The sequence below is a fragment of the Synchiropus splendidus genome, chromosome 12 (genome assembly GCF_027744825.2).
Source record: "Synchiropus splendidus isolate RoL2022-P1 chromosome 12, RoL_Sspl_1.0, whole genome shotgun sequence".
Lineage (NCBI taxonomy): Eukaryota > Metazoa > Chordata > Actinopteri > Syngnathiformes > Callionymidae > Synchiropus > Synchiropus splendidus.
In genome coordinates, this window is record NC_071345.1 from 10,168,685 (window position 1) to 10,182,924 (window position 14,240).

Sequence of the window (14,240 nt, forward strand, 5' to 3'; positions counted from 1 at the left end):
GGTCTGACTAATTGACCAGTCATGTAAAATACTGCTTTGAGTCCTCATAATCGACCTTGAAATATGAGATGAAACAGTGGAATTTGGACAAACAAGAAGCAGGAAATAGTGTCGATAGACTTTCTAATTCAGGGATGCTCAAGAAAATTGCGACTGACTGGATGACGTTGTGTAATAAAAAAGTTATTAGCTTGTACCACATGCTAATAGCTGTTAGCATGTGCTCATAAAAAACACCAGTAAAAACCGAAAGAAGAACACAACAACAATTTGTTTTAAATGTACAAAGTTGCACAGGTCTTTTTTATATCAGTATTTGAAAATACTCAACAATGAAAATTAAATCAAACAGTAAGAATAAGTAATAACAATAATTCATATCAGCAAAAATTAGATTTAAATTGGATTTATGTATTTTTTATATATATTTTTTCCATTCAGTTTTTTTTTTTTTATCTTACTGAAACACCTGAGGGAAGCAACTGAAATCCATAAAAGAAAAAGTTAAGAAAAGTACAACATAAAGTGAACGACAAGCTGATACCAGGGTGACTCGGTTCATCTGTATGTACAGCACATTCGCTCGACAAGTGTGCGGGACAGCAGCGATGAAAAGAGCAGTGATCGAACCGGAAACTTGTCTGAGGCTCTCAGGCTTCAACAACGGTATTGGCAGCTGTATGGATTCACAAGTAAAAGGCAGGTTGATCCAGAAAGAAAGACGGCATTTTGAAACATTTGTTCATTAGAATCAAAAGGCTGGAAGGACATGGGTCCTTGATAACAATGTATACAGTGGAAACAACCCTTAAAAAATGGTCCCCTGGATGCATAAGACACTGCCACCTTTGACAACTTGACTCAAAAAAAGAGAACATTATTCAAGCTTGTTTCAGCGAGAAACATGACATCAACATCAGTTTTGGAGGTGCATCATTTAAAGAAGGACATTTCATTTTTGTCTATACAATAATAAGTAATTAACTGTTTAGTCTGCATCATAAAATCCACTAGTTACTGCCAAAAGAAACACGTTACTATTAAAGAAGGAGATAGAAATGCAAAGAAACCTTTGGTCAAAGAGAGAAGTCACAAAGGAAAAGACGAGGAAATCATTCGCACGAGAGAGAAACGGAACAACAGAATCCAAGAGCAAAGTGGTTTTGGTCCATGTATAAGTCCTTCATTCAGTTACATTTAGAATTATTAGTTTGTTTTCAAAGTCATATTCACACCCTTATCTGACACTTTACAGAATTATGAATTATAATAGAATTATTATCGGACAATTTCAGTATGTTTTGTGTTCTTCGATTCAGGGCTTCGTTCCCCAACTAGTTTGACAATCCCCAAAAATGTAGTTGAAAACCGTCCAATTCTCCATTGTAACTTGAATGAAAGATGAATACATGAGCCAGGTTTTCTTACGGGTCAAACCTCCTCCCATACATTTGGGTCTGTAAGTTATAGATATGGTTTCCTCACAGAGGAAAGAAGGAAAGAAAAAAGGTGCTCTTTTCATGAAAGTCACGTTTGTCTTGATTGTCCACAAAGAATAAGCGCCGTCAGGCAGAAAAGATATACAATCACAGCGTAAAATCACAACCTCCTTTGCTGGAAAGGAACCGAGCGTCCGAACTCCTGAACAGAACCTGCATTGACACGAGTATTTGCAATATTAGGGCGACAGGGTTTGCACTCGGAGCGTGCCCATCTGTCGGTAATGGCCTCAGAGGTTGGGGTGTGGTGCTCAGTCCGGCCTTTATTCGGTCTTGACCTGCGCCGGCTCGCCCTGCAGGCAGCTCCTGCGTATGACTGGCAGCGGGTGGGCTTCTGTGTTGAAGACCCAGTCCTCCAGGGGCAGCAGGTCGTCATCAGAGAAGAGCAAGTACAGATACCTAAACGGAGAAAAAAAGGTAAAATAAATGATCGGCATCGGACAAAACACCCCCTTTTTTTCAGCAGAAATGGTTGTTTTTTGCACCGAGGGCTAAGTCACTTGCTCAGGTTTACTCACAAGGGTCACATGGTCACCCGCACATGCAGGTCAGTGAGACGTTCATGACCTCAATAAGATACCCGAAGCCCTCGAGTGGAGGACAAATGACTTGGAGCAGCGATTCCATTGTCAAGCTTAATGATCCGAGAATGAACGAGGGAAGGCAGACGCGCTATTCGGTGGGAAACACGTGTCGTGATGTGCCCCATTCCCAGGAAGGGTTCGCATCAGGAGCCGAGGTCAAACAGGAGCTGTCTGTTTCCATGATGGGGCTTTCATGGCGCTGTTCGTTCCCACTCTCGGACTGCGCGAGATCATCAACCACGATTAAAAGTGGGAGAGTAAAATGCTTACTTGAGTGTCTCTGAGAGGAAGAAGCTCTGCTGCATGTTGTCATGGCTGACTGTGGTGGTGTAAACGTCTCGGATCCCAGAGAAGCCGGACTCCACTCGGCAGTGTTGCTCCAGCGCCTGGAGGGAAAGATGATTGAAAGTGTGCCGTGCAGGGTAAATCATGGTGCTGTTATACAGGCTGAGCTCAAGGTTTACAGTAAATCCCAACCTTTACGATGCGTCATTTGGACTCATTTTTCGACCAAAATGATTTGTGTTTCACGTATTATATACCTCAGAAATGATGAATAAAATAACAATCTCTTTACCATCATTATTATTAAATTAATTTTGGACATATATTTTGCCTTATATATATATTTAACTCAGTTCATCTCATTCATTCATTTGACTCGTCTACTTCAAGTTACTTTTTGAATTATTTGGCTAATAATTTTGGCATGGTTTTACCTTTTAAAATCCAGATTTGTCTCTATTTGCTGCTTCTATGTGGGGAAATGTCTGAATTTCACTGTGTCATAATAAAAACCTTATATCTTTAGATGGAATATTGCAAAAAGATTGGTTGTTCTTTGACTATTTTCATCAGTTGATACCTTCATACCCTTAAAGATAAGCAAAGGGATCTTGAAAATAGACTTTAATTTTAATTCAACCACCTTTTCCTAAAAGACAGAAGAGAAAGGAGGGGCGGGTCAAACGGCTGCTGAGCTTGACAGACGTGTCACTGTCCAATCATTTCCAACAGGTAGGTTAAAATGATTGGACGGTGTTTTGACAGTACTGTACGTATCACACTATTACATTTTAGTGCTACAGCATATCACCAATTGGTGTTCACCAGGATGTGAAAGAGATACACTGCCCATCTCTTACCCTAAATCGAATTTATTTCATTTTATTTATTCATTATTTTTTCAATATTTCATTTGGCACAACAGAAAAAAAAAAAAAAACAAAAACAAAAAAAAAAATATATATATATATATATATATATATATATATATATATATATATAGTCAAGCAAAGTCAAATAATTAGTAAAATTCGATATTCGATTAACTAAAGAAAAAATATTTTTAATTTAAATAATTTTATTCATTTATCTTATATATGGCATAAGCAATGTATTTTTATTTCATTTTTAGTTGCAATATTGAACTGTCTCTTTTTACAACATATTTTGCGCTGCATCTTGAAACCAATATCAAGTTGTCTGCCTTTTCGTGCTACATTTGTGAATCAAAATACCCTGCGGAGACAGATCTTGCTTCCAAATGAAAGTGCACTCCAAAGTGGCAGGCAGGCCAGTCATGCTATTTCTCCAGTGTTGCACTGGTGGGACAAGAACATCCCAGAAACAAACGTCGTCTGTTTGTTTGCACTGTGGCTGCCTCCAGTGGTGTTCAGATCCCCCGGCTCTGCCTTCATCCCTTCATGCTCCACCAACAAGAAGCCCCCGAGCTATGAACCGCCGATCCATAACAGGAAGCACGTTTGAGGGACCAAAGAAAGGTACATCGGAAAACACGGAAATGCTGTTGAAATATGTGGTAATAAAAATTGTTTGCTGGAGCAATATTTTCGGGAAAATAAAGTAGTTTCATCCCACCCACCATCATAGTGTGATCACATGACGCAAGGACGGCGAAGCCACAGTACAAAAAATGTACAAATCTGTGTCTATTTATGTCGAATAGGGGACCATGAAAGCAGCATTAGCATGTAGCCTGACCTGCACATGTCGGGGCTCATTGATAGAACAAGTACGGTCAGACGAGATCAGACGGAGAGTAGCTGAGCAAACCAGGCGGATTAACACATTATTAGCGCTGCCACAACGACCCGGCTCACGCAGGCTAATGAACAAAGAGTCATGCTAACGCAGGAGCTTCGTGAAGAGAAGACCCTGCGTCCCGCGTCAAACCTTTGAGCGCGATAATTAAAGGCCTGTCAAAGCCTGATCTCTCCACTCTGGCGCGCGCTAAATTAAGGCTAGCGCCATCATGCCAGCGCAGGCCGGTGTGCCCTGTCTGGCTCCGCATTAATAACAGTGCTCTTTAGCCAACCTTCACCCTGCTGCCGCTGGAACTGCCTGATCTAGAAGGTAATGTATGGTGGCACTAACTATCAGCAAAGATGGCGCAGGGTAATTGAGGGAGATAAAGGGGGAGGACGAAATAGGTGAGGGCCGTTTATAAAATCAAAGTACAAGGCACTTCAGAGGGTGACGGAGAGAACGGGGGCAACAGAACTAGCGGGTTATATTTAGCTTTTTCTTTGTTATTAAGAGACATTTTTTCTGGATGTTGCCTTTTCCTTGGATTAACGTGTCGCTCATGTTTTGGCGCTACGTACAGCAAAACCCTTTGAGAGGGGTCTGCATTATTCAGCGGTAATTGAACGTGAGACCGACTAGACACGGACCAGGATCCACTTCCCCCAGCAGCGGACTCTGACAGATGGCCGTCGCCGACATTTCTGCAGGGAGCTCTCCCTGTGATAAAGTCCCTTTTGCAACTTCAGTTTTGCCAACTGGCAACTTGTGGGGGTTTTGTTTGGGTCTGGTCCTGCTCCAGTCTTTGACAACCTCTATGATAATATTGCTTCGCTTGATTTTTCAAAAGAAACACGATTAAATTCCATCTTTCTGCCCGGTCCACTTCATGAACTCTCAAAAGAAGGATCACATTTGCTAATTTAATTGCAGTGAATAATGATGTCAAGGTCACTGTAACTATTAATCCTACGCTTGTTAGATATTCTTAACAAGGTAATGGCCAGTTTTCCACACTGTGTGTGCGTCTATATATATATATATATATATATATATATATATATATATATATATATATATATATATATATATATATATATATATATATATATAAAATTGTATATGTATTTTTTTTAATATATCTATCTGTATTTTTAACAATGCCCTTGAAACTATACGGTATACTGTATACGCTCTTCTTTTATGAGTAAAACAGATGAGGTTTCATGACACAATACTGAAGGTTTCATGAGGTTTCATGAAACACTGTGAAGGCCACCATTTGCTGTCAAGTGTTTGGATTTGAACAACTAGTTCAGTGAAACCTCACATAATTTCTAAACCAACAGCGCCATCTAGTGGACAATCAAAATTAGGACACTGTTCCATCAACCTTGCAATACTGTTTCATGATACCTCAGCTACCCATTACTACTTACCACCCTGTCTCAAAGACAGTGTGTCTTTACATGAGTTCACAGACAGCAACTGACACCAACAAACCCATAAAGAGACCACAGCCTCCCACAGTTTGATATTTATTACCAATTTTGGAGTGTTACCACAGTAGAATAGATTAAGTGGAAGAATTCTAACACTGTACTATATAACATCCAAAATTGAGGATTTTTTTAGGATATGATTTTAAGAAAAGATAGTCTTGTCCGTTACAAGGATGCAAGAAAATGACACACAGTCTTGACTAAAATTACATGTTTTTAAATTGATAATATACCTATGTTCAGCCTTTTATAAAGCATCTATTTTGTCTCCTTTAGACAGAGCATCTCTTCAAAATGTCAGAAGGTTTGAGTGTCTGGATTGGTGCGCTCACCTCAACAGCCTCCCATCCCCAGTCCTGATACTTGGGGTCATGTGTCAGCCTCCACATGTACATGTAGCTCTCAATGACTTCCGGTCGAAGGATGTAGTATCTGTCGCTCAGCCTTGTCGCCGTGGCCTCTGCTCCGCTGTCGAATCGGAACGCCTCCGGCCCCAATTTGGTGGCTGATGGAAACAGAAATTGAATTATTAGTGCAGAGATTATCTGTGTGTAGACAAAAAAAAAAAAGAATAATGGTACTTTTGGGCCATCACTGAGCCCACAGCAATCTCCAAACCAATTCAACTCAACAATTCACACAAGGTACGAAGAGGAAATAGATTTTTGAGCGCAAAAAAAAAGCGTTCGCATGAAGGTCAGGGCTGTCGGAAGCAAAATACCGTTGGGAAAATACACGTATGAAGTCACACGTCTAGGCCAGCGCTACCTGCTGAGGGATCAGTCTATTGCAGGGTCTGTGGGAGGAAAGCTGAGTGCCACATTGGACACTAAAAGCAAGCATGTGGAGAAAAACTTAACTGAGTCTATTTTTTAAATCAATCTGGTTGTCAAGTTGAAGCAGAGGAGCCGTTTAAAGAACCATCTGTGTTTTAAGATGCTGCTAAACACAGATCTCTTGATGCACACACTGGTGGAAATCTGGTGTCAACCTCGGCTGCGAGAGCTAATCCTCAAGCCGCGCCTCGGATCCTTTCGTACGAGAGGAGAGAAATTTGGTGGGTGACGATGAAAGAGCGCAACACAAACGCAGGAGCTTTAAAGAATCCAGGAGAACCTGAGATTAGTGCGAAAGCGGAGTGATGCTGCAGCTACAGGGAGTCACCAGCAGGAATGAAAGTACGGAGATTAAAGACTCAATAGGAAGTATAGGCATGTGTTGCAGCAGTCGCTTTGAATTAACATGAGACAGAAGTTTTCACTCTTCTTCTGACGCTTCTAATTGTCTCTGGTTTGGGACGAAGCCAGCGACTACTCCGCCGTCAAATGTCCCAGGTTGTTTCTAGTTAACAATATGATCCTGCTTGACTTTTTATTTTTTGGACTCTGAATGTCACTTTCCGTCGCTCCAGGCAAGACGGGCGAAGAAAGCCACTGATGAAAAACATGAAATCTGATGTGAGGAGCATGTTTTCTCACGCTCTGGAATTAAATTGTACATGATAGATGACCAGACTCTCCAGAGATGGTTTGACTTTGTCCCCATTCTGATTCAGTTATAACCTCCTACATGCTTGACTCTAGTGATGGGCTGGTGAGGCTTCATGAAACAGGGGCCTTATTTGCAGAGCTCAGTAGGGGGCTTAAAGTGCTGTGAGGTTTCATTGGAATAGTTGAAACCTAAGATTTTATAGCAGAGAGAGCCCTCTAGTGGCCTGCTTCATGAAGCCTCACCAGCCCACATTAACCGAACCTCCACAAACTTCCTCACCTGATCTTGTGTAGCTCTCGTGACAGGTGTGTGTGATCTCAGCAGCCAGGTTCAGGTAGTGCTGCCTCTTGTCTGGAGCGCCATCATCAGCACCGATCCCGATCATACCGCCAGAGAAACACGCCAAGTGACCCATCTTGTGATCCAGAATCCCTCCTCTCCACTCCGCCATGTAGGTGAGACCACCGGGGGACTTCTGGACCAGGTTTGCCTCGATCGCCTGCAGCAAAACCCATGTTGAGACCCCCTATTTGCTCAGCAGAACTGAAAATATCAACTATGCTCTGAGGTAACATCGTACGTCTAGGGCGTTGTAGTACATCTTCTTGGCGCCTTCGTCCGTCTTGTCCGACATCAGGAATGACTTGATAAGGTATTCGTAAAAACTATCACCAAGGCCACCGATGGACACGTGATCTGAGAGAGGAAACACACAAGATGCATCTCGCAAAGAGCACAAGCTCATTTCCACAGGACAAAGTGGGAGTTCAGACAAGTCCACTTAAATTCTAGGAGCGAAGAAGTGACTGGAATATCCACTAAATGACAGTAAAGGAAACGTGAGGGATGCTTACGTTGAACCCAGTTTCCACTGACTGGACTGAGGAAGTTTGGGTATAAGCCATGAGGTTTCTCAATTTTGTTCAGCTGTTTTCTGATGTTCATCACCTGCAAACACAGCAGAACTAATGGTCAGCACAGAGGGTTTCCACCGACCAGCGAATCCCAGAGATGTAGGTCACCTTCTCTGTGTATATGGGATTGTTGGAAAGCTCCGTCAGGTGGACAAACTCCAGGTGGAGGGTCCCGAACTCAGCCAGGATGCTGCTCCCAGCTGAGGCCCAACCCCAACTCCAACTGGTGCCACTGCAACAGAAAGCAAATCCCAAACAAGACTAAGCATCGTTCCAAAGAAAACCAGTCGGAACCTGCGAACTTTATATAAAGTTCGGAAGCCCTAAATTCCGACTTTGAATTAGCCAGCTGGCTTTTTGTGATCGGAAAAACCCTTTGAACTTAATAGATCAGTTTCCATGAACTTCCTCACGCAAATCAAGTATGTTCCTTAAGCATTCAGAGGAGAAAAGCTGAAAATAAGCTGCTTAACTGAATGCTAAAAAAGGCTAAAAGACGCCGGGAGAGAAACACCATCTCACTTGAATGCAGATGTGGAGAACGTTTTCCAGGCATCATTAGTAACTGTGGCGCAAATTGCTTTGTCCAAGAAAGTACATCTAAGAGTTGGAGTAAAGAATTGTGCGCCGCTTCTGCTCATGAAGAAGAAAGCATGCTAGCTGTCATGTTATTAAAGACCTATGTTGAAATGGGCCACGTAATTATGACCACCACAGATCTCAGCATTGTGTGGCTCAGGGGCCCCATTTTCTACTTAAATTATTTATGTTTCTTACAAGATAATATCCTATTTTTGTTTGTTGAGCTTAACTTTTACTTCATTTTGTCAAAACCACCGGTTTACCATGGAGTTGGTTTGCCAGTCTGTAAGCAAAATACATTTATGGACAAGCCTTCATGAAATTTCCATGTCGTGTCAGTCAAAACAACCGGATTCTTAATAGAATCTATACCTGAATTGACACTTGCATCACTCCGTCTGTTGGTTTAAGATAAGCATGGTTACTGCCACCTGGTGCTCAATGGTGCATCTGTTGTTTGTTGGGCTTGACATCACAGAGCAATACAATTCATACACTCTCACATTGTTTTAGGTAAGTCTGCAGCTAGTTTCTAAGCTGTCTCAGTTAGCTTCATACCATTTTGTTGTAATGGTATTGAATCATTGTAACAATTCATGTTAGTGGTGTTCAAATTTTGTCCGTGAATGTGGAATTTAAGACAAATGTTCTTCAACAGTTATTGAAGAAAGCAGAGCCAGAACTTGGCCTGGGCTAATAACAACTTTTAAGAGTAAGTTTCAGTTTTGTTTTGGGAAAAGTCTGCATTCTCACCATCTAGTGGCCTCTGAAAATTAGGACACTGTTTCATCCTTGCAATACTGTTTCATGATACCTCAGTTACATATCACTACTGATAATTGTTATGTAATAGCACATAGTTAGGTGCTCGAAAAACTATGTGATAAATGCACATTTTAATTTTAAAAATAACATTATAACAAAATAACATTTGAATCAATAACAGGGATATTTAGTTGATCAGCAGCTGCCAAACAATTTCCATCTACAGTGGAACCTCGGTTTTCGAACGTCCCAGAATTCTAACAAATCGGAGTTTGAACAAAAATTTAGAGATTTTTTTGCTTCAGATTTCGAATGAAAATCCAGAACTCGAACGCCCATGAAAAAAGACGGAAAAACCATAACTTGCGCGGACCGATCAGCTGACCCACGACGCGCTTGTTATTATATATTGTTGTGTATAACAGACGTGTCCCGTTAGCTACATTCACTGACTGTTTTTTCTTCATATTGAGGTGTAAAACCTTTCCTGTCTCCGCACTGGACCGTGGTAGAGTGTCACAGGGGAGGTGCTCGCTCTCCACACCTCCGAGGCTGGAGCGCACACTGCGCACTGGGTTTGATGTCCTGTTGTGGGCTGGAGCTGGGACAGTGATGAGGCGAGTCTGGGACAGAGCGTGACTTGGTTTATGACTTTGTCAAAGCCAAACTGCACAGAAGCGCACATTCAGAGCTGGACACGCACTGGGCACCTCTTCACTTCTGGAGAGACATCACTCACTCGGCAACCCCTCCCACATGCAGCGGCCACACACATAGAGGAACAGCGCACCTGCAGCAGACACTCTACATTCACTCCTACAAAAGACTATTTTAAGGCTTGGAACGCATTATTTCTTTTTCCATTCATAGTAACGGGAAAAATCGATTCAGATTTCAAAGAAATCGCTTCTCGAACGGCTGTCTGGAACGGATTGTGGTCGAGAACCGAGGTACCACTGTAGTTATTAATTTAAATACCAAACGCATGCTTCATCCTCGTGAAACAAAACAGTGGAAGTGGTGTTTCACCACACCCATATTTGGGACTCGTGCCTGTCTCAAGCTACATCTCGTTCCCTTTCATATCACAACCCTTTTTTATGAGTAGCATTACTTTGTTCCCCTTTTTGCTTGACACTTTGAGTGCACATTAGGCAACTGAGGGAGATAAGAGCATTAAAAAAGTGATGATGATATAAAGCGCACGCCGGCCGGTTCCCACGCCAGTGCAAGTTTGGATGTAATCTCTTGGCGAGTCATGAAAACATAAAAACAATGGTGTTACATTATCATGGGGAAATTGACTCATAAATCACAGTGACAGTAAGTTATAAAGTCACTCAGGACATCGAGAGGAATCACACCCACACGGTTGGCCAAAGCCCCTGCTGTCTCTGCGGCCCGGAGTGTTGTCTGCAGGCATATGCTCCGGCACAGACTGCACGTGTTTACATCACCGAGTGATGAGTGTGCAAAGTTTAGAGACGTCTCTTTCTGTGTTTGTGTGTCTTTGCAATGACCCGGGATGACCAGGCGACAGGCAGCCCGCTACTCTCTACCATCTGTACCTCAAACCCATGTCGGCGATGTAGCAGAAATTAACTGTGAGCGGGAAAAAAAACAAAAAAAAAGTAATTAAATCTTCCAGCAGCTGCCCAGCTTTGCTGCTGGGTTAATTGGCAGCAGGTGGAATGAAAGAAGTGCCAGGACGTCGCACACAAAATTAAGATAAAGAAAAGAAGCCGTAAAAACTTTGATGGAGATTCAAATAGTTCGGAATGATTTTTAGGCTGAATTTTACTTTAATAACAGGTGAATGAATCAACTGTTGAAGCAGGAAAACACATATTAGATTTTTGTGTTTTTAGCAAACTCAAAAGGGGAAAATGGTTTAAAAATGAGAAAAAAAAAAAAAAAAAATTTAAACCTTGATCCTTTTTAGAATAAAATAAGTTCATATTTTAGAGAGTCAGAAAAAGTGAAAACACATATTTGAATCAGCCTTTGGTTTATTTTTACATAACAAAAGTGTGTTTATATTAAAGGATATTTTTGCTGCCTTTTTCATAATACTTCCTGTATTTAAATATTTACTTTTAATCCAGCTCAAGTGTCATTTAAGGACACTGTCACATAAAGTACAAAGTGGCAGGAATGTCAGCAAGGATAAATATTACACATACATTTTCAGACTGAAAGCAGTGTATTTATGCACAAATAAGTAGTTTCATGAGGTACGTTTATCATGAGTAGTAGTAAAGATAATAATAATTTTAAGTAAATCATAATCTCTTTTTTGCAAAAACATTTGTCAGTTTTCTGTCTACTTAAGTCTGTGCAGTGGAACAACAAAGGAGGGGAAGAGGAGAATGCAGGCAGGGTGGATAGGGAGGCAACACGTGACGGGTGATCTGTGACTGAGAAGAAGAAGAGAAGGATGGGAAGTTTGGTACGACGGTAGTGGGGTCTGCTTTGAGTGTCTTTGTGAGACTGACAAAATATAGAAGAAGAAGGTTGGAGGTGAAGGTACCAGGAAAGAGGAGACGTCTTGTAGGACCATTTGGACTAAAGGCGACTGAGGAAAGCAGAAGCTTATTTACAGCCAACTGAACATGCTAACTAGAGCTAAAAGCCTTTCTGACTGTTTCTAAAATGTCCAAAACATCGACGTTCATATCCCGTAAAACATCGCCTTCCTAAAAATGGTGCTTCAGCACAGGAAGATTAGCAAAACTCCATCAACACTTTAAATTAAAACGTCGACGACTTGGAACAGATTAAGCGATAACTTTTATGGCTCATCTCGGAAATGCGCTTATGATAATGTGATCTTGCCTGTGTGTTTATGAATTGGAATAAGTAAATGGCAGTTGTCGCCGCTCTATTTACTTTTAAAGAGTGGCTCCATATAAAACTGTTTATTCCAATTTTCCAGTCCCAGGATCCATTTTATAGCTCAGACATACATCACTCGCTCCAAGGAAACATTTTGTCATGGTCACTATTTATTTTCTGTGAGTTTTCCACTCACTGTACTTTAATCGGCAGGTATGAATAAATCTCTAGGCTGATCTGAATGTCCTTGACCGAGTTACGACGCTCCCATTGAGCCAAACTGATCACTCGTCGATGACAGCTGGGAGTGAGAGCTGATGCTGAGACTCACCTCCCCAGGTTGATGACTCCTCGGGGGATTCCAGTTGGCGTGTTGAAGGCTGGAAGCAGCTTCTCGCCGAGCTCCACCACTTTGTTCTTGAACAGCTAGAGAGACGACAAAAGAACTTTTAGAAGTCACAAAACACACAACTGAAGGCTACACATGTACCGACGGGTACGTGTGACAAATATCTGAAAGGTTGCTTCATGAGCGCCTTAGTGACTGTTCTGATGTGTGGTGTGATATGTTCCATATTAGGAATCATTATCTTTGATGGCTTTCGAGGAAAAAAAACCATTTAATCTGACAAGGATGTGGAAAAGAGCTCCAGCTTTATGACATGGTATGAACTCCTGGCCCTTTTTATTCAGTTTGTTCTCTCAATGTTTAAGCTGCTGTGGTAGGACTGAGCAGCCTGCGCAGTCTTCCCACTGACGCAGCACGGTTTCAAGCACAACTTTCATTAAACGTGCCCTGCTACGCTCTTATTTGTTTTTATAGTTATCTACAAGGGAAGGGTAGATGAGGTTTCATGACACAGTATTGAAGGGTTGATTCAGGAGGTTTCATTCAGCAGTGATTTTCAGAGGCCACCAGATGACACTGTCTGCTGTAAAATCTCTGGACTTGAAACTGATTCATTGAAACCTCATTTCAAAAACAAGAGCGCCATCTGGTGGCTTCTGAAAACTAGGACACTGTTTCGTCAACTGTGCAATACTGTTTCATGACACCTCATCTATCAACATTTCAGACACTGTTAAGGAAGCGGAAACGTCACCTATGAAAAAAGTGTTCATCCATTTCCAAGTAATTTTTTTAAAACAAACAAACAAACACAAAGGTCACTTGTTGCCCACAGACCTTATTGTGTCATTGGTCTTTTCATCCTAAACCTCTGACTATAACAATGAGGACAAGTATTTCAACTGCAAATAGAAGAGGACATCTCAGCGTCTCCGTCAGGAGTTTATGAGGCATCACATAGTTTTGACAATACACGATATACGTGTGTGAGCTCTAAACGCTTCTGCGATTATTATATATGTTATATATAATATATTATTACACATCTGTTGAACCAGAATGGAGTTGAAAACCGCCCATTCTTTTGTAGCTCTTGTGAAATGTAACAGAATTTAAACTTTAACTTGAAATAACTTTTTTATTATTTTGATGCCAAGCTACTCGACTACGACATGGATGTCATTTGAAGAAAAGGCACGAAGGTGCCCCTTAAAAGAAGGTGACAGCAACACTGTACACACACGTTTGTATAGACAGTCAGGAAACAAACTCAGTTCTTCACCTAAAGCGATGTTTATTTTGCTGTCGGTGTACGTGACACATTAAAATTCAGTAGGTTTGGATTGTAATGGGGAAAAAAAGTGTGGCCCTGGACCCACTTAATGAGGTCAGTGTGACCCAGACCCCGACCCCATAAGAAAGGTTCCATTGTTGTTTTTCTTTAGATCAGTCATATAAATAATTCTTTTGTTTGTTTGACACCGCCTCACAGTGGCTGCCTGAGTGTCTGCCCTCGGATGAACTCGGATGAAAATTCTGTAAAAAGGCGATCACATGGAAATGATTTTTGGAGTCGGGAGTTGCACTTGAAATTCCAATTCTGACACAGAAAAAGACGTTCAAAGAGACAAGAAAGGTCATGACAGCAGAAGCCAGTCACGGGGGAAAATGAA

General features: G+C 41.4%; 1 protein-coding gene across 2 annotated transcripts in view; it reads right to left on the reverse strand.

The window, feature by feature from the left end:
• Positions 1–269: 269 nt before the first annotated feature.
• LOC128767901 (mannosyl-oligosaccharide 1,2-alpha-mannosidase IA) overlaps positions 270–14,240 on the reverse strand; it is a 151,274-nt gene continuing 137,303 nt past the window's right edge. Inside the window, exons 5-12 of one of the 2 annotated variants that reach the window (XM_053880263.1) lie at positions 12,550–12,644; positions 8,145–8,271; positions 7,977–8,070; positions 7,703–7,818; positions 7,402–7,621; positions 5,964–6,136; positions 2,354–2,469; positions 270–1,898 (exon numbers count right to left, since the gene is read on the reverse strand). In XM_053880263.1, the coding sequence (XP_053736238.1) occupies positions 1,763–1,898; positions 2,354–2,469; positions 5,964–6,136; positions 7,402–7,621; positions 7,703–7,818; positions 7,977–8,070; positions 8,145–8,271; positions 12,550–12,644 (1,077 nt within the window). In that variant the 3' untranslated portion in view covers positions 270–1,762. The remainder of the gene's footprint in view (positions 1,899–2,353; positions 2,470–5,963; positions 6,137–7,401; positions 7,622–7,702; positions 7,819–7,976; positions 8,071–8,144; positions 8,272–12,549; positions 12,645–14,240) is intronic. The other variant, XM_053880264.1, reaches the window with a different exon arrangement.